The sequence below is a fragment of the Daphnia pulicaria genome, chromosome 4, assembly GCF_021234035.1.
Source record: "Daphnia pulicaria isolate SC F1-1A chromosome 4, SC_F0-13Bv2, whole genome shotgun sequence".
NCBI classification, from domain to species: domain Eukaryota; kingdom Metazoa; phylum Arthropoda; class Branchiopoda; order Diplostraca; family Daphniidae; genus Daphnia; species Daphnia pulicaria.
In genome coordinates this window covers 12,998,510-13,013,484 of record NC_060916.1, presented here as the reverse complement: position 1 = coordinate 13,013,484, position 14,975 = coordinate 12,998,510, and the positions used below count along the sequence as shown (strand labels likewise).

At 41.0% G+C, this 14,975-nt stretch overlaps 5 protein-coding genes and 1 long non-coding RNA gene across 6 annotated transcripts in view; 2 read left to right on the top strand and 4 right to left on the bottom strand.

The window, feature by feature from the left end:
* Positions 1 to 1,254: 1,254 nt before the first annotated feature.
* LOC124337239 (histone H2A) lies at positions 1,255 to 5,237 on the bottom strand. Its single transcript, XM_046791343.1, has 2 exons — positions 4,777 to 5,237; positions 1,255 to 1,990 (listed from the first exon to the last, which is right to left on the bottom strand). Exon 2 carries the CDS (start codon positions 1,958 to 1,960, stop codon positions 1,580 to 1,582), a length of 381 nt encoding a protein of 126 aa, XP_046647299.1. The 5' UTR covers positions 1,961 to 1,990; positions 4,777 to 5,237; the 3' UTR covers positions 1,255 to 1,579.
* On the top strand, positions 2,353 to 2,724 carry LOC124337274 (histone H2B.3). Its single transcript, XM_046791380.1, has one exon. It carries the CDS (start codon positions 2,353 to 2,355, stop codon positions 2,722 to 2,724), a length of 372 nt encoding a protein of 123 aa, XP_046647336.1.
* The window catches only part of LOC124337282 (histone H4-like), a 116,761-nt gene continuing 105,140 nt past the window's right edge, over positions 3,355 to 14,975 (bottom strand). Inside the window, exon 2 of the mRNA XM_046791388.1 lies at positions 3,355 to 3,657. Within this exon, the coding sequence (XP_046647344.1) occupies positions 3,395 to 3,657 (263 nt within the window). The 3' untranslated portion in view covers positions 3,355 to 3,394. The remainder of the gene's footprint in view (positions 3,658 to 14,975) is intronic.
* Positions 3,988 to 4,456, top strand: LOC124337215 (histone H3). The gene has a single exon (XM_046791317.1). The coding sequence runs from the start codon at positions 4,003 to 4,005 to the stop codon at positions 4,411 to 4,413; it is 411 nt and encodes a 136-aa protein (XP_046647273.1). The 5' UTR covers positions 3,988 to 4,002; the 3' UTR covers positions 4,414 to 4,456.
* Positions 5,250 to 10,106, bottom strand: LOC124336901 (hemocyte protein-glutamine gamma-glutamyltransferase-like). Its single transcript, XM_046790815.1, has 20 exons — positions 9,877 to 10,106; positions 9,598 to 9,639; positions 9,481 to 9,522; positions 9,182 to 9,406; positions 9,017 to 9,120; positions 8,722 to 8,950; positions 8,527 to 8,660; positions 8,324 to 8,459; positions 8,015 to 8,241; positions 7,750 to 7,927; positions 7,521 to 7,686; positions 7,355 to 7,458; positions 7,183 to 7,289; positions 7,024 to 7,115; positions 6,810 to 6,952; positions 6,405 to 6,739; positions 6,209 to 6,332; positions 5,975 to 6,135; positions 5,772 to 5,908; positions 5,250 to 5,710 (listed from the first exon to the last, which is right to left on the bottom strand). The coding sequence occupies exons 2-20, from the start codon at positions 9,632 to 9,634 to the stop codon at positions 5,569 to 5,571; spliced, it is 2,823 nt and encodes a 940-aa protein (XP_046646771.1). The 5' UTR covers positions 9,635 to 9,639; positions 9,877 to 10,106; the 3' UTR covers positions 5,250 to 5,568.
* Positions 11,021 to 13,328, bottom strand: LOC124337365. Its single transcript, XR_006917260.1, has 10 exons — positions 13,117 to 13,328; positions 12,872 to 12,931; positions 12,653 to 12,786; positions 12,347 to 12,500; positions 12,086 to 12,280; positions 11,863 to 12,019; positions 11,605 to 11,799; positions 11,425 to 11,538; positions 11,236 to 11,356; positions 11,021 to 11,160 (listed from the first exon to the last, which is right to left on the bottom strand). It is a non-coding gene; the product is annotated as an uncharacterized LOC124337365 (long non-coding RNA).

Genomic DNA, 14,975 nt, shown 5'->3' with positions numbered 1-14,975 from the left:
ACAATATTAAATTTCTCTGAGATTTGGAGGTTGTGATTTTCACACATAGGCTACAACATTTTTAAGCAAATCTAGTTTATTAGTTACTCGAAGGAAAAAACGGTCAAATTTGGGCATAATTTCGGGAACTTAATGTAAAAAATATTTTTAATTGCATCATTTCGATGTCGATGTTTCTTTTACCCTTGTAATGGGGAGGAGATTTCCGGTTAATCTGCAACTGTAGAAGCGCGTTTGAAAAACCAAGGGCAAAACAAACAAAAAAAGAAATGAGAGTAACTAAGGCACAAAGAAGAGATGGAGAAAATTCTAGAAGCCGACAACAATTGGAATTGGCAAAGCAAATAAAGTATCACTTTTCAAAAAGCTAGAACTACTATTGTGTGATCTAGTAAAACCTTACCATTACAGGGCTAAGGTAACTCCAGGGAGATGCTCTCCTGCTCACATATCCCATTAGGGCTGCGGATTAATAAAGAAGAATATGTGGATGCTATTTGTGTAGCCACCACATATTTCTGAAATACACATCAAAATAATGAAGTTCTTTTAAATGCTTTTGGAAGAAAACAGCGACAAATATTTACCTCTTTTAGTGTCAAGTTGCTTTCAAGTGATCAAGAAATACAGCACAGTGTAACAGCAATTTTTAACTCCACACTATTGAAGGCACCTAATTCAAAGTCCTACATAGTTCAAGTGAAACTGTGTTTAGTTAGGAAAAGTCTGTTATGTTTACCTGTTTCTGTATCTCATTCAAACATCTGATAAGTAAAGATGATTTTCACAGTAGAAGGATCAGAAGGATTGATCAGATAGATGGAAAACAGTTCAGTCATTAGTTGTAGTATGGTGAGAAAACCTGACATTGTTGAAAGCTCACAATCTAGAATTCAAATAGAAAAAAGATGTTGGTATAAACTAGGCAGGTACTAGAATCAGTTAAGAACACTTAAATTTAATATGGTGTTGAATTTATTCCAAAAACAAAGGGGAAAAAGAAAGCAGCACGAACTTTCGACATGATAACAAGACAATGCGATTTTAGCGACATCAAACGATACCAAACGGAGTTTATTCACCTAATTACTTTTTAAATTTTTAAATGGGGACGAACTTAAATGACGGCAAACCTCAAAGAGCTGTTTGTGATTGGTGTTCATTTATTAAAATAAGGCATGTGACGTTCAATAACTCGCTAATAAAGTGTACAAAATCAACGTAGATCCTCGCCACATAACTTATTGTCCCATTTCGTGACATCAGGAGAAAGTTATAGGGCAGTGGTAAGTTCAAAAGAGAAATGGTTTAAAAAATTGAAGTAATTAATTAACAACTTTTGTTTGTAGGAGTACTGCCATATACCATTCATTTCATATACCAAGAATTAGGTTGAAGCAAACACAATTCAAGCGTACCCCCTTGCGAATCAGACAACATGCACGTTATCATTTCCACAGCTAGATTAAAATAAAGTGTGTAATAAACTAAGTTCGAAAAATAGCCCTTAGCAAATTCCTGTTTTCTAAATTAAGTTGGTGGCCCTGAAAAGGGCCGTTTATTAAAAGACGGGAGAAGTTTAAGCCTTGGCGGGCTTGTCGGTTTTCTTGGGCAAGAGAACGGCCTGGATGTTGGGCAAAACACCACCCTGAGCGATGGTGACACCGGAGAGAAGTTTGTTCAACTCTTCGTCGTTGCGGATGGCCAATTGCAAGTGACGAGGGATGATGCGGGTCTTCTTGTTGTCACGGGCGGCGTTACCAGCCAACTCGAGGACCTCAGCGGCCAAGTACTCCATGACGGCAGCCAAGTAGACGGGGGCACCGGCACCGACGCGCTCTGCGTACGATCCTTTGCGGAGCATTCGATGGATACGACCGACGGGGAATTGAAGTCCGGCCCTGCTGGAACGGGTCTTTGACTTTCCCTTGACTTTGCCTCCTTTGCCACGACCAGACATGTTTAGATGTTGAGTAAGTGAACGCGGTTCCTATAATCAAGGAACGAAATGATAAAGTTTGAGAAAGATGTTGAGGGTTATATACTGATCGGATTGATGGTGAACACAGTGAGATCATTTTAAACCAATCGGAAGGGCAGCTGCAAAACATATTCCCGCCATTATTTCGTACAACACAAGGAAGATTGTGTTTACTACCAGAAGCTCCTCCTCCTTCTGCGCTGAACATGGAACATCTGTCCAACTGGGGCTACCCGATTGGTCCTCGGGTCGGAAGAATTTGCTTCTGTCAGGTAAAGAGGGTGAACAAGATATGAAATAAATACCCTCGACAGTCTAACAACCGTCACTGGTATTTGCCTAGTAATCTCAGATTTACTCCAAGTCTCAGAATGCCCCCCAAGGTTAGCGGAAAAGCTGCGAAGAAGGCTGGCAAGGCCCAGAAGAACATCGCCAAGGGCGACAAGAAGAAGAAGCGCAAGAGGAAGGAGAGCTACGCCATTTACATCTACAAAGTGTTGAAGCAGGTCCACCCCGACACTGGCATCTCCTCCAAAGCCATGACCATCATGAACAGCTTCGTCAACGACATTTTCGAGCGTATCGCTGGAGAGTCGTCCCGTCTTGCCCACTACAACAAGCGTTCGACCATCACTAGCCGGGAAATCCAGACGGCCGTCCGTCTGCTCTTGCCCGGTGAGTTGGCCAAGCACGCCGTGTCTGAAGGCACCAAGGCAGTGACCAAGTACACCAGCACCAAGTAGATTTGTCCTCTTGGTCTCCACAAACCAAACGGCCCTTTTCAGGGCCACCAAATTTTCAAGAAATGATAAACATTAACCGTTTTTCGACATTTATTCTCTAATCGAGCTCAACCCACTAATGCCCGAACTCAACCCAATTTGTTGATTAGTGCAACGGAACGTTATGAAATACTGTGATCTAGAGCTTTTCTCTATATTTCTCCAGTGATTCGACACTGCTTAATTTCTTTCTCTACTGCTGAATTTTAAGTTTGGCAGATCCGGTTCAATGCGTTGTTATCACTATTCATTTGATTCAGAGAAGGGTTGTAGCAACTTCTTTTACATACTCCTACCATAAAACATTTGTTTTTGACGGAAAGTCAAAAATAAAAATGAAAATACTGTAAAAATCTAAGAAAACCGAAGGAAACAGCATTTTTCGATTGGTTATTTGGCTAAACAGTTTAAGTATCACAATATAAATAAACACATGCTTCAAAGTCTGCTATATCACCTGTACTCTAGAATATTAATGAATTCAAAATTTAAGGATTTTCTTCTTCTAGCTTGTATAAAGTCAATAAGAATATAGTTTAAGTGGTTGAGAAATCTTTTTCTTTAAGTAAATGGTGGCCCTGAAAAGGGCCGATTGGATTGAAAGATCAGAGTTTGAATAGTAAAATCAAATTTAACCGCCGAAACCGTACAGAGTGCGGCCCTGGCGTTTCAGTGCGTAGACGACGTCCATGGCCGTCACCGTCTTCCTCTTGGCGTGTTCAGTGTAGGTGACGGCGTCACGAATCACGTTCTCAAGGAACACCTTCAACACACCGCGGGTCTCCTCGTAGATGAGACCAGAGATTCGCTTGACACCACCACGACGGGCAAGACGACGGATGGCCGGCTTGGTGATTCCCTGGATGTTGTCACGCAAAACTTTGCGATGACGTTTGGCGCCTCCCTTGCCGAGTCCTTTTCCTCCTTTGCCGCGACCAGTCATTTCTTAAATGAGTTTCAGAACGAGTACAAGAACAAACTGAATGTCGAATGTTTTCACAAGGGCCCCTTTATATACCAATCGATCCGGTGGGAAATCCATCCGCATTGGTTGAGCTTAACAGCCACCCCAACTCAGGTCAACAAAGCCTAAGCTTTGTATTCCTCAACTTCCCTCCCTTTTTCCCAACAACCAATTGGTGAAAAGAGATCCCATACATTCCTCAACGTCTCCCTGCACCCCTATATAAATCCAACATCCCTCTACTATATCCTTATCTCAACTTTCAGTCGTTCGACATGGCCCGTACCAAGCAGACCGCTCGTAAATCCACCGGGGGCAAGGCGCCCCGCAAACAGTTGGCCACCAAAGCAGCTCGCAAGAGTGCGCCGGCCACTGGAGGAGTCAAGAAACCCCATCGTTATCGTCCCGGCACCGTCGCCCTTCGTGAGATCCGTCGCTACCAAAAGTCGACCGAGCTTCTGATCCGCAAGTTGCCATTCCAGCGCTTGGTCAGAGAAATCGCCCAGGATTTCAAGACCGACTTGCGTTTCCAGAGCTCGGCCGTCATGGCCCTGCAGGAGGCCAGCGAGGCTTACTTGGTGGGTCTTTTCGAAGACACCAACTTGTGCGCCATCCACGCCAAGCGAGTCACCATCATGCCAAAAGACATCCAGCTCGCTCGCCGTATTCGTGGTGAACGTGCTTAAGCGACCTATTCCCTTTTGAGTTACCAATCGGCCCTTTTCAGGGCCACCATTTACTAAAGAAAGATTTTCAACCACCAATTATTTTCATTATGTAAATCTTTCTTACTGTCACAGACTAATGTCAGTGAAAGGGAATGGCTTTTACAATAAAGAATACTATTACTTATCGCTAACTACTGGTTCCTTCTAAATGTCCTTTTTGATGATTTCAATGTACCAATGAAAAATGCCCAATTTTTCTTGGTAAACAAGAGCAGACATTGAAACATTATGCACTATTTTGGAACTTCGCCAAAATAAGTAAACCACAAACTATGTAAACAGTAATGGCTATGAATAGGAAACTGAAAACTTTGAACCAACCTGGTTTGCAAACGAAATATGGCAGTCGGTTTATCCATGTGATCCTCGCCACTCATTCTTTCAATCCCATCACTTTTATTCAAATTCACAACACATTCCAATTCATTCTAATTATTTGTTTCGATTTTCCCAGACACGAAAAAGTATAGCAAGAACACAGACGAATCAAAATCTATGCACACGACGAAGTAAACAAAAAAGGCCACCTAGTGGCCAGAATGTTGAGCTCATCCAACATTTTAACGGCGCGACCCTTCAAAAACCTATTTGTGTACTTCTCAATAGGCTCCAAAGAAACTAACAAATCCCGTCTTCGGACGTCACATTTTCTTTATCAAAAAATTTCGCTCAACTTTAGTGAAGTCCCGGGAGGCCGTAATAATACCTCATTTTCACGACGAGTACAATAACATTACTCCTATATAATAAATTATAGCACATCGATGCCGTAAAACAAGTCAATGCACAAGGAATCTGATTGATGAAATTTATTCTGGTTGACTAAAACCATCACCCAGAAAGTATAAGAAGATTAGCAGTTAAACCAACACCATCAATAAGAAGAGGAGCATAAGAAGAGTGGTTAAATTGGATACAATAATAACGCAAATGGTTCATTTTTGGGTATTTAATATGTAAATGAAATAGAGTTGTAAAAAGTGCAGAAAAAACTAGAGTTACTTGTCTAATTTGCAACACTTTTCCATGGGCAAGTCCAAGTCCGTTTCAAGGTCCAGATTGTCATATCGAACGAGTTTACGTGGTAGTCGGGTTGCTTCGATGAGAAATATCTCAGTCACGAACGTGAATCGGACGAGAGCCAACAATGTCGCCCAATTCGCGAGAGTTGAAAGTGGCAACCAATTTGCGCTCACCGTTGAATCGAGGAATGAACTTTTGGGCGAAACTGATCATCTCTCCCGGTTTCACGTCACTGGCGAACAGAATTACTTGAATTAAATGAATATTACATAAAAAAAAAAAATAAATCTCACCGGTATTTCACAGTTTGTGGGCGAACAAGACCGGGTCCTTCGAATGTGAACTCGCACTCTGTCAGAGTAACTGACACTGGGTTCATGAAGCTGAATGTAGCGAAGCAATCCTGACCCACCTGCGGGTTTCCTCGGATCTAAAGCAAATTTAAATATTTATCAGAAGAGCTGCGTAAGACCACAGTAACGCTCAAGAAAGCTACCTGGACATCCAACTTGGGTTTCTCCAGCTGGAAGTCATCTTCTTCGCTCCACGACTGCTTAGTCTCTTGCACAGAAGCCATGGCAAAGATCTTGATATGGCCATAGTCGACAATTTTGTCGCGATATTCGTCCCAGCTGATGCGGACTTGCAGAGTTTCTCCTGATGTTTGATTTGCAACGAGATCAGTCGGGAAAATTTCATAATCAAAGTAGGCAGAAACAAAAATACTTACGGCCTCCAGGTTGAAGAACAAACTGACGATCGCTGCGACCAAGACGACGCGCAGTAACTCCGGTGTAATAAACGGAGTTTGCAGATAGGATCGTCGTGATGGTTCTCATTTCTTGTGAACGATTCTAAAATTGAAATCGAGCCAATAACATTTTTAAATCAAGGAAAGCGCGGGAATTTCTTGCGGTTTAAAATACCTGGACAAGAACTTGGAGATTGAAAGGCTGTCCCCAGGCAACTTTTTCTTGCTCGATCAAGTCAAAGTAAACATCTTCGTTGACTGGTCGGTTGTCAAACATAGGCTGAGTTCGTTCAACACTGCGAGATGCGTTCATGGCTGAGACGCGTTCCGCTGCAGAGCTACCGGAATCGGTAGGATGACGTGATTCATCATACCAGGGTTTGCGAGCGATATCGACTGAACTCAATCGACGCACAGATGTTCCAGGGTAGTGCATCATATCCCTATTGTTATCTCTATCCCTCATATTCATATCTCTCCTTTCCAGATAGGGTGACGACATTCCCTGATCTTTTCAATCCCAATGAGATACAAATGTTAATAGTGGCTAAATCGATTTGACATTGTTCTAGAGCCTTACTGAAGTGATAGTTGAAATCGCCTTGCTTCTGATAGCGGGACATGCCATCAGGGTTCTTGTAAAGACTCGTGATATCTTCTGCGTCGGCGTCGCTGACGTCATCGTCGGCTCCCGGTCGCTTGGTTAAGATCATGCGGCCGACCCTGAAAATTTTGAATGGAATGAGCTCCAACTATTGACACGCAAATAGCTAAAAAAAAATTTTAAATGTTACTGGTAGTTGTTGACGTGAATTTTCCTGTATCCCCAGTGTGAAGTCTCGTCTTCCTGGAAGTGACTCACTTCAGCGTTGACCTCAGCAAACAGCTGCAATTTTCAGTTTGTCATCAATCGTCACTTTTAAAGATAATAATTTCTTCTTTTAAAATCTTACATATGGGGTGTCGAAAGCGAATCCAACTTCACCACGACGAACCGACTCGACGGAAGAGGGTCCACGACGGAAAGCTTCAACGGCCAACGGTCCACGGCTCTTTTGATCTAGTAAATGATTAAATGTGATTTAAACATATCATAATTTTAATTCAATAACTTGGGTAACAAACCTCCCGTGTTCTTCTGCCAGAAATGAGGAGGGGGAGTGGGATCAATAGCCTGCCATCCATTGCAATTGGCTTGGAGATCAGGTCTTGACATCCAAACTTCAGTCCTTCTCGGTCAATCATAGAATTAAAACGAAGATGAAGCATCTAAAGAATAAAATAATGTTACCAAGCGTGGAAGTTCCAAACGGCATCCTGATTGTCGCCATCTGGGCCACCTTTCATCTCATCGCCAAAGATGTCAAAGTACTTGTCGACGGACAGGGTGTGGTTGGTATCACGTGCGGAAACGAAATTGGTCACGGGACGAGATGGAATACCCAAAGCACGGAAGACTGTCAACATTTTATAGAGGGGATTTTTACAGAAATATGAAACTCGGTCATAGATTTAATTACTGGAAGTGGCCACGGCGGCAAACACCCAGCATTGTCCGTATTTGACTGGCTTGGATCCGTTGCGCAAATAGTGCTCAAAGATTTTGTTGCTTCCAGTCCACACCCACGGGCAAACACCATCTTCGAACGAGCCTTCCCATTTGCCTTCCAACAATCCAAAGCCTTCGTTGGCGTTAATCTATTAGTTCAAATGAAAAATTGTTAAGAAAGAAATTGTTAAGAAATCGTTCACCAGCCTATGAATAATGAAATGTCATTTGATTACGATGGAAGCAATGGCGCGGACGACTTGGACAGGGTTGCCTCTCTCGGTCGGGTTGAGACCAGACTGTTCAAGCAAAAGTTGGGCAGCTGGCAGAGCAACGTCGGAGAACTGACCGTAAACCCAACGGCGTCCTTTCGGGCGGTGGTGAGTGCCTACAAAGACCTTGCCAGTCTCGTTCATGAGATACTCCCTGCGAAGCTCCTCGTTGTCCAAGTAAACTGGGTCGTCTGTTACATGTTATGGAGTAAAATAATCAAAATTTTGATTAAGCGATTTTCACACAAAACGGTATCTAAACGAACAACGCACCTCGGCAGAAGGGGTTGAACAAGATGTAAATGTCATCCTTGAAACGGAATTCGTCAACGCGCGCACCGGGCGTCGTTGTCGTCGTTTCAATATTCACTCGCCATAATCCGACGAGCGCGTTGGCGGGGATGTGAACCTACCAAAATCGAAAGACATTTAAATTTAAGGCACCGCCAAGAAATTCAGAATTACGATAGTTTTACTTGGAAAGTGATGTTGAAACCCTCTTGTTGATGGAGACGCATGTCCCACTTTTGCGGGGCCCGGCTGAATTCGCGCTGATTCATGCGGAAAGGCAAAACGACTTTGGTTCCCTTGGTCACTTGAGGATTGGGGCCTAAAAGTCATAATATTAGCGTTGAATTCTACTACTATTCATTTCGTGACTGTCTGTTTACCAAAAGTAAACGATGCCCGCAAGATGTCACGGCGTGGATCAAAGTTACGATCCTTCATGCGGATAGCCATGAAGAAAGGCTGGCCACGACGGAGAACGGTAGTCGACGGTGAAGAAGATGAACGGTAGTCCATCGACAACATTGGTGATGACATTGGTGACATCGAAGACATGGAAGCCATGTTTGTCACGGACCTGGACATAGCCATGGATGATGGAGATCCAATGTCCTGTTATCAAAGTTTACAGTCGACAATTAGCGTACGAAATTAGCCAAAAGTCTCATCATTTGTTACGCGGCCGTTGTCAAAAACCATCTCGTAGCGATCAGTGCGATGTTCTCGGGCGTTGTCTCGTGAGAAAAGCTCAACAGATTCGATCTTCAGGTTATCTGAGGGCACTAGATAGTTTTTCAAATTTAAAATTTGCTGTAGAACGAATGAAACGGAGAAATGTATTACTTCCATCGGTGCGAATCTCTTCGACAGCTCGTTCAGCGCGACGACGTCTGTCCAAATCTTCGGCGTAGTGCGAGACCAATGAGGCGCGGTAAGCGGCGTTGCTGCCACCGGGACTGACTCCGGCGTTGTTACCCATTCCATCGCGATCGTTGTTACGGCGAACGAAGCTCGACGAATGGGCCAAGTTGTTCAAACCGGAATTGCTCATTGAACGATGCAACATAACTATGGATATTTTTTTTTAAACAGCATGACAACATTATGGAAAATTTAGTATTTTGGAATGTGCTGCTATTTACCTGGTGATCCTTGTTGAGTCATGTTCGAACGACGCAACATGCCTAAGTCAGATTTAAAAGAATTTCAATCAACATCGCATTGGAGTAAAGGGGGATTTATTTTCAAATTTATTATACCTGGAGATCCGGGTTGATTCAATGATGAAGAACTCATTGCGCCTAAAAAATGAAATGCATAAAAAAATTACAGCAACGAAATAAATATTTTAAAAATACTTATTTTGAGCATAAAACATATTGCAACGTAGCGGGTAAACCCCAATAAAACCATTTAGATAAATAAGATACTAAAAAGTAAAATGAATAAATAACGAACAATGAACGAAAAAAACAAAAAATAAAAAATTGTAAAACACTTAATTAGATTTCCTAAAAATTAGCAGTGAAATAACTTACCAAGATCAAATTGGTTTCTTTGGTCAAAATCAGAGAGGACGCAGCAAGACAGACCGGAGCCCGTGGTTTAACAAGCGTGTCTACCTTTTTGGGGAAGACAGGTCTACAGCACAAATGTCTCAACTCAAAAAGAGACGGATATGCTGAATTGGGTATTTAACTCGACGTTCCACCGATCCAACGACGTGTTGACGCAGCTAATGCAAAACCAACACGAATTCATTCGGCGTCTTCCTTCGCTATTTATCCCCATCACATGCATCGTTGAGTTTGTGGTTCCAGACATCCAAGTTACAGAAACGGAACTGGAACAAAAGCAGATGGGGTTACTTTATAGTCACAACTATAAACTTATGTATACTCACAGTCGCGGGGATTCAATTTCGTGCGTCTTTCTTGGTCACAGTCTACGCTTTTTTCTTGCCATCCTCACCAAACGTTGAAATCATGCTCGACTGTGCCGAACAAAAATTTTTGTCATTTCTAAGTATGTTCTTAACTACTAGTACGTGCAGATTTTTTGCATTCAATTTCAGATATTACAGAAACATTCGTTGTAAATTTGTTTTGAAGCAATTATTACCGTCAAACCAGTATTAGGATGTTTGTAGACTTTAACATAACTACAATCACTTTTATTCTAAATAAATATTAAATCAAAGCACAACATACGTGATCATGGGTGACATTTATTTCCCGTTAAATGGCAACTGTCACCGTCCTCGAACCCGGTCGAACCGTCGTCAAAATGATTTGCACGTTGCCATGGATAAACTGAAAATAAACCAAATAAACTCTGAGCTGTTACCTGTCAGAGCTGTCACTGTCAGTCTCACCTGTCAGGAATTAGATTGTCCATATCCACTAATAAATCAATATTATTATTCAATCACGTTAAATACAAATTTTTAATAAAGCAGCACTCTAATCACTTTACCTGATCACCTCACCTTTCTGCTCGGTCACCTCGTCATACATGATGATATCAAATAGTAGGTGGTGTCTAAAGCGAAAGCGGTTTGGTAAATTTTTTAGTTGGTCGACGGTCATAAGTGTAATGAAAAATAAGTAAAATGCTCGAATACATGCAAAGGAGGGGTAAAGTTAAAATTTAACAAAATGTTTGATCATCCATAGTCATCCAACACATCAAAATTAATAAAACACAAAAAAAAACTAATAAGAACAAATCAAAAGTTTAAAGGTAAGTGAGCGCATATGCACATTATTTAACAGGAGTCAACGCGATTCCAAGTTCCTTGTGAAAATATCAACGGCGTAATTCTAGTTATAAAAAATATAACAGTCTCAATCGATTTGCCAAAAGAGGATCACCATAACTAACAGAAAAGATTTTACCTTGAATAGCATTAGCATCATTTTTCTCGCACCGAACGAACGGATTCCTACATGCTGACTAAATCCTCGTCTTTCAAAGTGGTAAACATCACCAGATCGATTTCGTTTTGAATAAATAGATCTGAGAAAATCCAACAGAATTATACACACGCCGAGCCATGCAAATTGAAACAAAATATTATCGTTTACCTGAATAATGGGACAAACCAATTGTCTCCAAAAACTGTGATAAATGACGCGAGGAATTCTGGTCGAATCGAGAGGCTGCCAGTGATGCTGGTATGGAGGACTCGTTGGCAAAACCTGTTACACAGAGTTTGAATTCATTATACTGCAATAAAAAATTATTAAAGAGGGTAAATGGCTTACGGGGTGAAGAGTTTGTAGGACTAGTATCGCTGTAGGACGTTTGTAGTGCTAGAATCCGGGCTGGTAGTGTCGACAGATCGTGGAACATCCATCACGATCATACTCGATTGCTGAGGAACATTGCCGTTATTCGAGGAAGACATCAAACATTGTTGGGCAACTCCAGACAACACTTGAGCACATCAAACAAATTTCCTGCAATTCAAATACAAAATGAAATATTTGTGAAGGTGAAGAAAGATATAAGACACATCATACGTGTGTTCCATTCATACGAGGTGAGTCTTATGGTCAGAATATCTGAAGTGGAGTGTTCCACGTGAAACATTACGTCAACATTTTGCGCTCTAACTAAAAGATGGCGGTTGAAGCGATCTGAAGGAATTTGAACCATTAACTGCATCGGTAACAGTCCCTATGAAACGTGAAGAAAACATTTTATTTGGGGTAAATGGCAATATCAAGAAGCAGATCAACTTACATTTAGCATAGAACTGGCCATGTAAACTTGATCCATAGACACGAATCCAAACGTAATATTTTTCGGCAGTTCCTTCAGGACTGAAACACCCGGGCAGCGAATTCCAGCACCAGTGGCTGTGAGGATTTTGTCAATGTGGTCCCGAACAATCCACACCTGATCGAACGATGTTTCCACTTTCATCACCACCGAATCCTGCATACAGAGAACAATACATAGAGTTAAACGTATGTGAAGGTTTGAGTGAATCAAGTTTCTTACCACAGGCGTATGAGTTACACGTCCAAAAATACGTGACAGCGTCTTTGAGAAGTTGAAGACGATCTTGTTGCCCACGGATATTGACCTGGCAACTAACGCCATCAATCCTAGAAACAGTGGGGACTGGGGACTTTGACACCACTTTTATCGTTATCTAGAATAGAGAAAACAAAGAACAGTAAGAGAGCTCATTGTTCTGTAAATACACTTTACTATACCCTTGTATGTTAGAATCATTACATGAAGACAAACAAATGAATATTAATACTACTATTTCATATGAACTATGTGACAAAATTAATGAACCTTGTTTAGATCTACGATGTACTGGGATTGCCGATGTACTCTTCATGAAATTTTCATTAAGCGCAGATGTCTATAAATAGTTCCAACTGATACATTAAATTGTTCCGCCATATCTGTTGCCTTATATTTTCTTTCTAAATTCACAATCATATAAAATAAAATAAATTATTAATATGCCTCACATGCACAAAGGAATTCAATTCAATGTTATTTTCTTACCAACAAGCTCTTTAATCTCTTCTTCTGTAATTTCAGTTTTCGAAGCCATCTTTCCTTAGCCTGCAAGACAAATATGCCTTACATGTGAGATGTGATAAGTTATGCATTTTTCGTGAAAAGTTAGTTATTAATTATATTTGACTACAGCCTCAAGTCAGTTAAAAGATAACTTGTATGCACAATATAGGAAATGCATATTGGTAATAAAAAATCCAGTATCCAAGTAAATTATTCAATAGCATTACCAATCATACCTAGCGTAGATAGGACGTAATACGTAATACGATCGAATAGTTTCAATTTTGGAATAAGATCCTACACGTGCAGACTAATGCAACATATTTTGTTACGTTAAATCAGAACTACGTGATGAACTATCAGACGAATAAAATCAGCCTGATTAAATATCAAAACTAAAGAATGTGGATGAATTAAAACGTGATGTAGTTAGCTAGCTGTCAACAACACTAATGGAATTTGGATTTTGGCGTCAACTTTCCCTTGGTAACCAATGGTAATAACACGTGACTGAGTAGTGCAGGGATCAGCGCCACCGCATCTTCGAGCCTGTTTGTTTTCTTTGTTTGTTTACGTCAGCTGTCACGCGATTTGTAAACGCGAAACGTGAATTGTAATAACCGTTAAAATAACAAAATATAGGTCATTTGAAAGAAAACGATCGCCAAGTATAATTCAATGGGATAGAGAGAAAATTCCAAATGGAATGATAATGCCGCCATTTACAAAGTCCCATAACAACCAATTGCGAGTTGATTTGGTTTTTTGTCAGAGAAATCCCGCCCTAGCTTTTTCCCCCTACTTCCACCTGCGATCTTATAAGCGTCCATGTAAAAAGGTAAAATAGAGAAGTTTACTGGATGTATACTACACCTGATACTCTATACCCACACTATGCGACTCACCTATAATCAAGGGCTTGATTTGACTTGCATTTAATTTTACAAACAAGAAGAGACAACATTTGATAGCCACAATTTCATTGAACAGAATGTTGATACCAAGATGTATGCGAATGCTGGGATTAACACCCAATTAATTTATTGAAAGTTTGCATGTAGCCTAAATTTGTGAAAAGGCTGTGGACATTCACAACATGTTGGGTCGCAGAGGATATTTCACTAGATCAAATAAGGCAAATAAAATTTTAGCAGGCACGAACATAGTTTTAATTAAAAAAAAAAAAATGATTTGAGAAATGTGAAAAGCAAACAACTGTTATTTCTTGAATAACAGAAAAAAATAAACATCCGGGTTTGACACACAGAAAATTTGCAAGAGAATCAAGGGCTTAAAAGAATTCAAACAGACGTTATCATATACAACCTCATGAAACCGATGTGTGGGTTAAAAGAAGACAAAAACATGAAGAAAAAATCTCCAATCAATTCCAGTGTTAATGTGGTCATGCCAAAATCAAAGAAAGGCATATCATCCACAAGAAACAACTCCGTGTTGACGGTAATGATGCGAGTTTGGCCATCGTCATCGGAGGTGCGCTGAAGTATGGTAAACACTTGGCTGCAGATGGGACAGGTGATTGCGAATGCGAATGCGATGCGAGTGCGACACCAACTGATGAGACACTCGTAACAGAAGGTATGGCCGCAAGTGGGACGCGATGGATTGACGTGGGGCGACATACAAACTGCACAATCGCCATCGTCGAAAATCTTGGATGGAAATCGCTCTGCCAGAACGAAATTTGAACATAACGAAATGACGACAAACAGGTGCACAGCGTAAATGTTCGAAGGTGGAAAAAGGTCGAAAACGTATTTGATAGTTTCGTTATTCCCAAGAAACAGTTTGAGCACATTAAAGAAAATGAACACTGAATAAACTAAATCGTACATCTTGGAGACCAAAATCATCTTTTGTCGAGTGGAGGGAATGAACACGAACACGAGTAAAAGTACAAACACCTCCGACACGGTAAGCATTGCTGATAGCTCCTGCTGGTGAACACTATGACCAAATGAAGCCATTAGAATCCAGCTCACAACACTCACTAATCCATGTAAAACTCGACGAACGGAAAACATTTTCACTTAGTTGCACTGCACTGATGGCGTCACGAGATCGA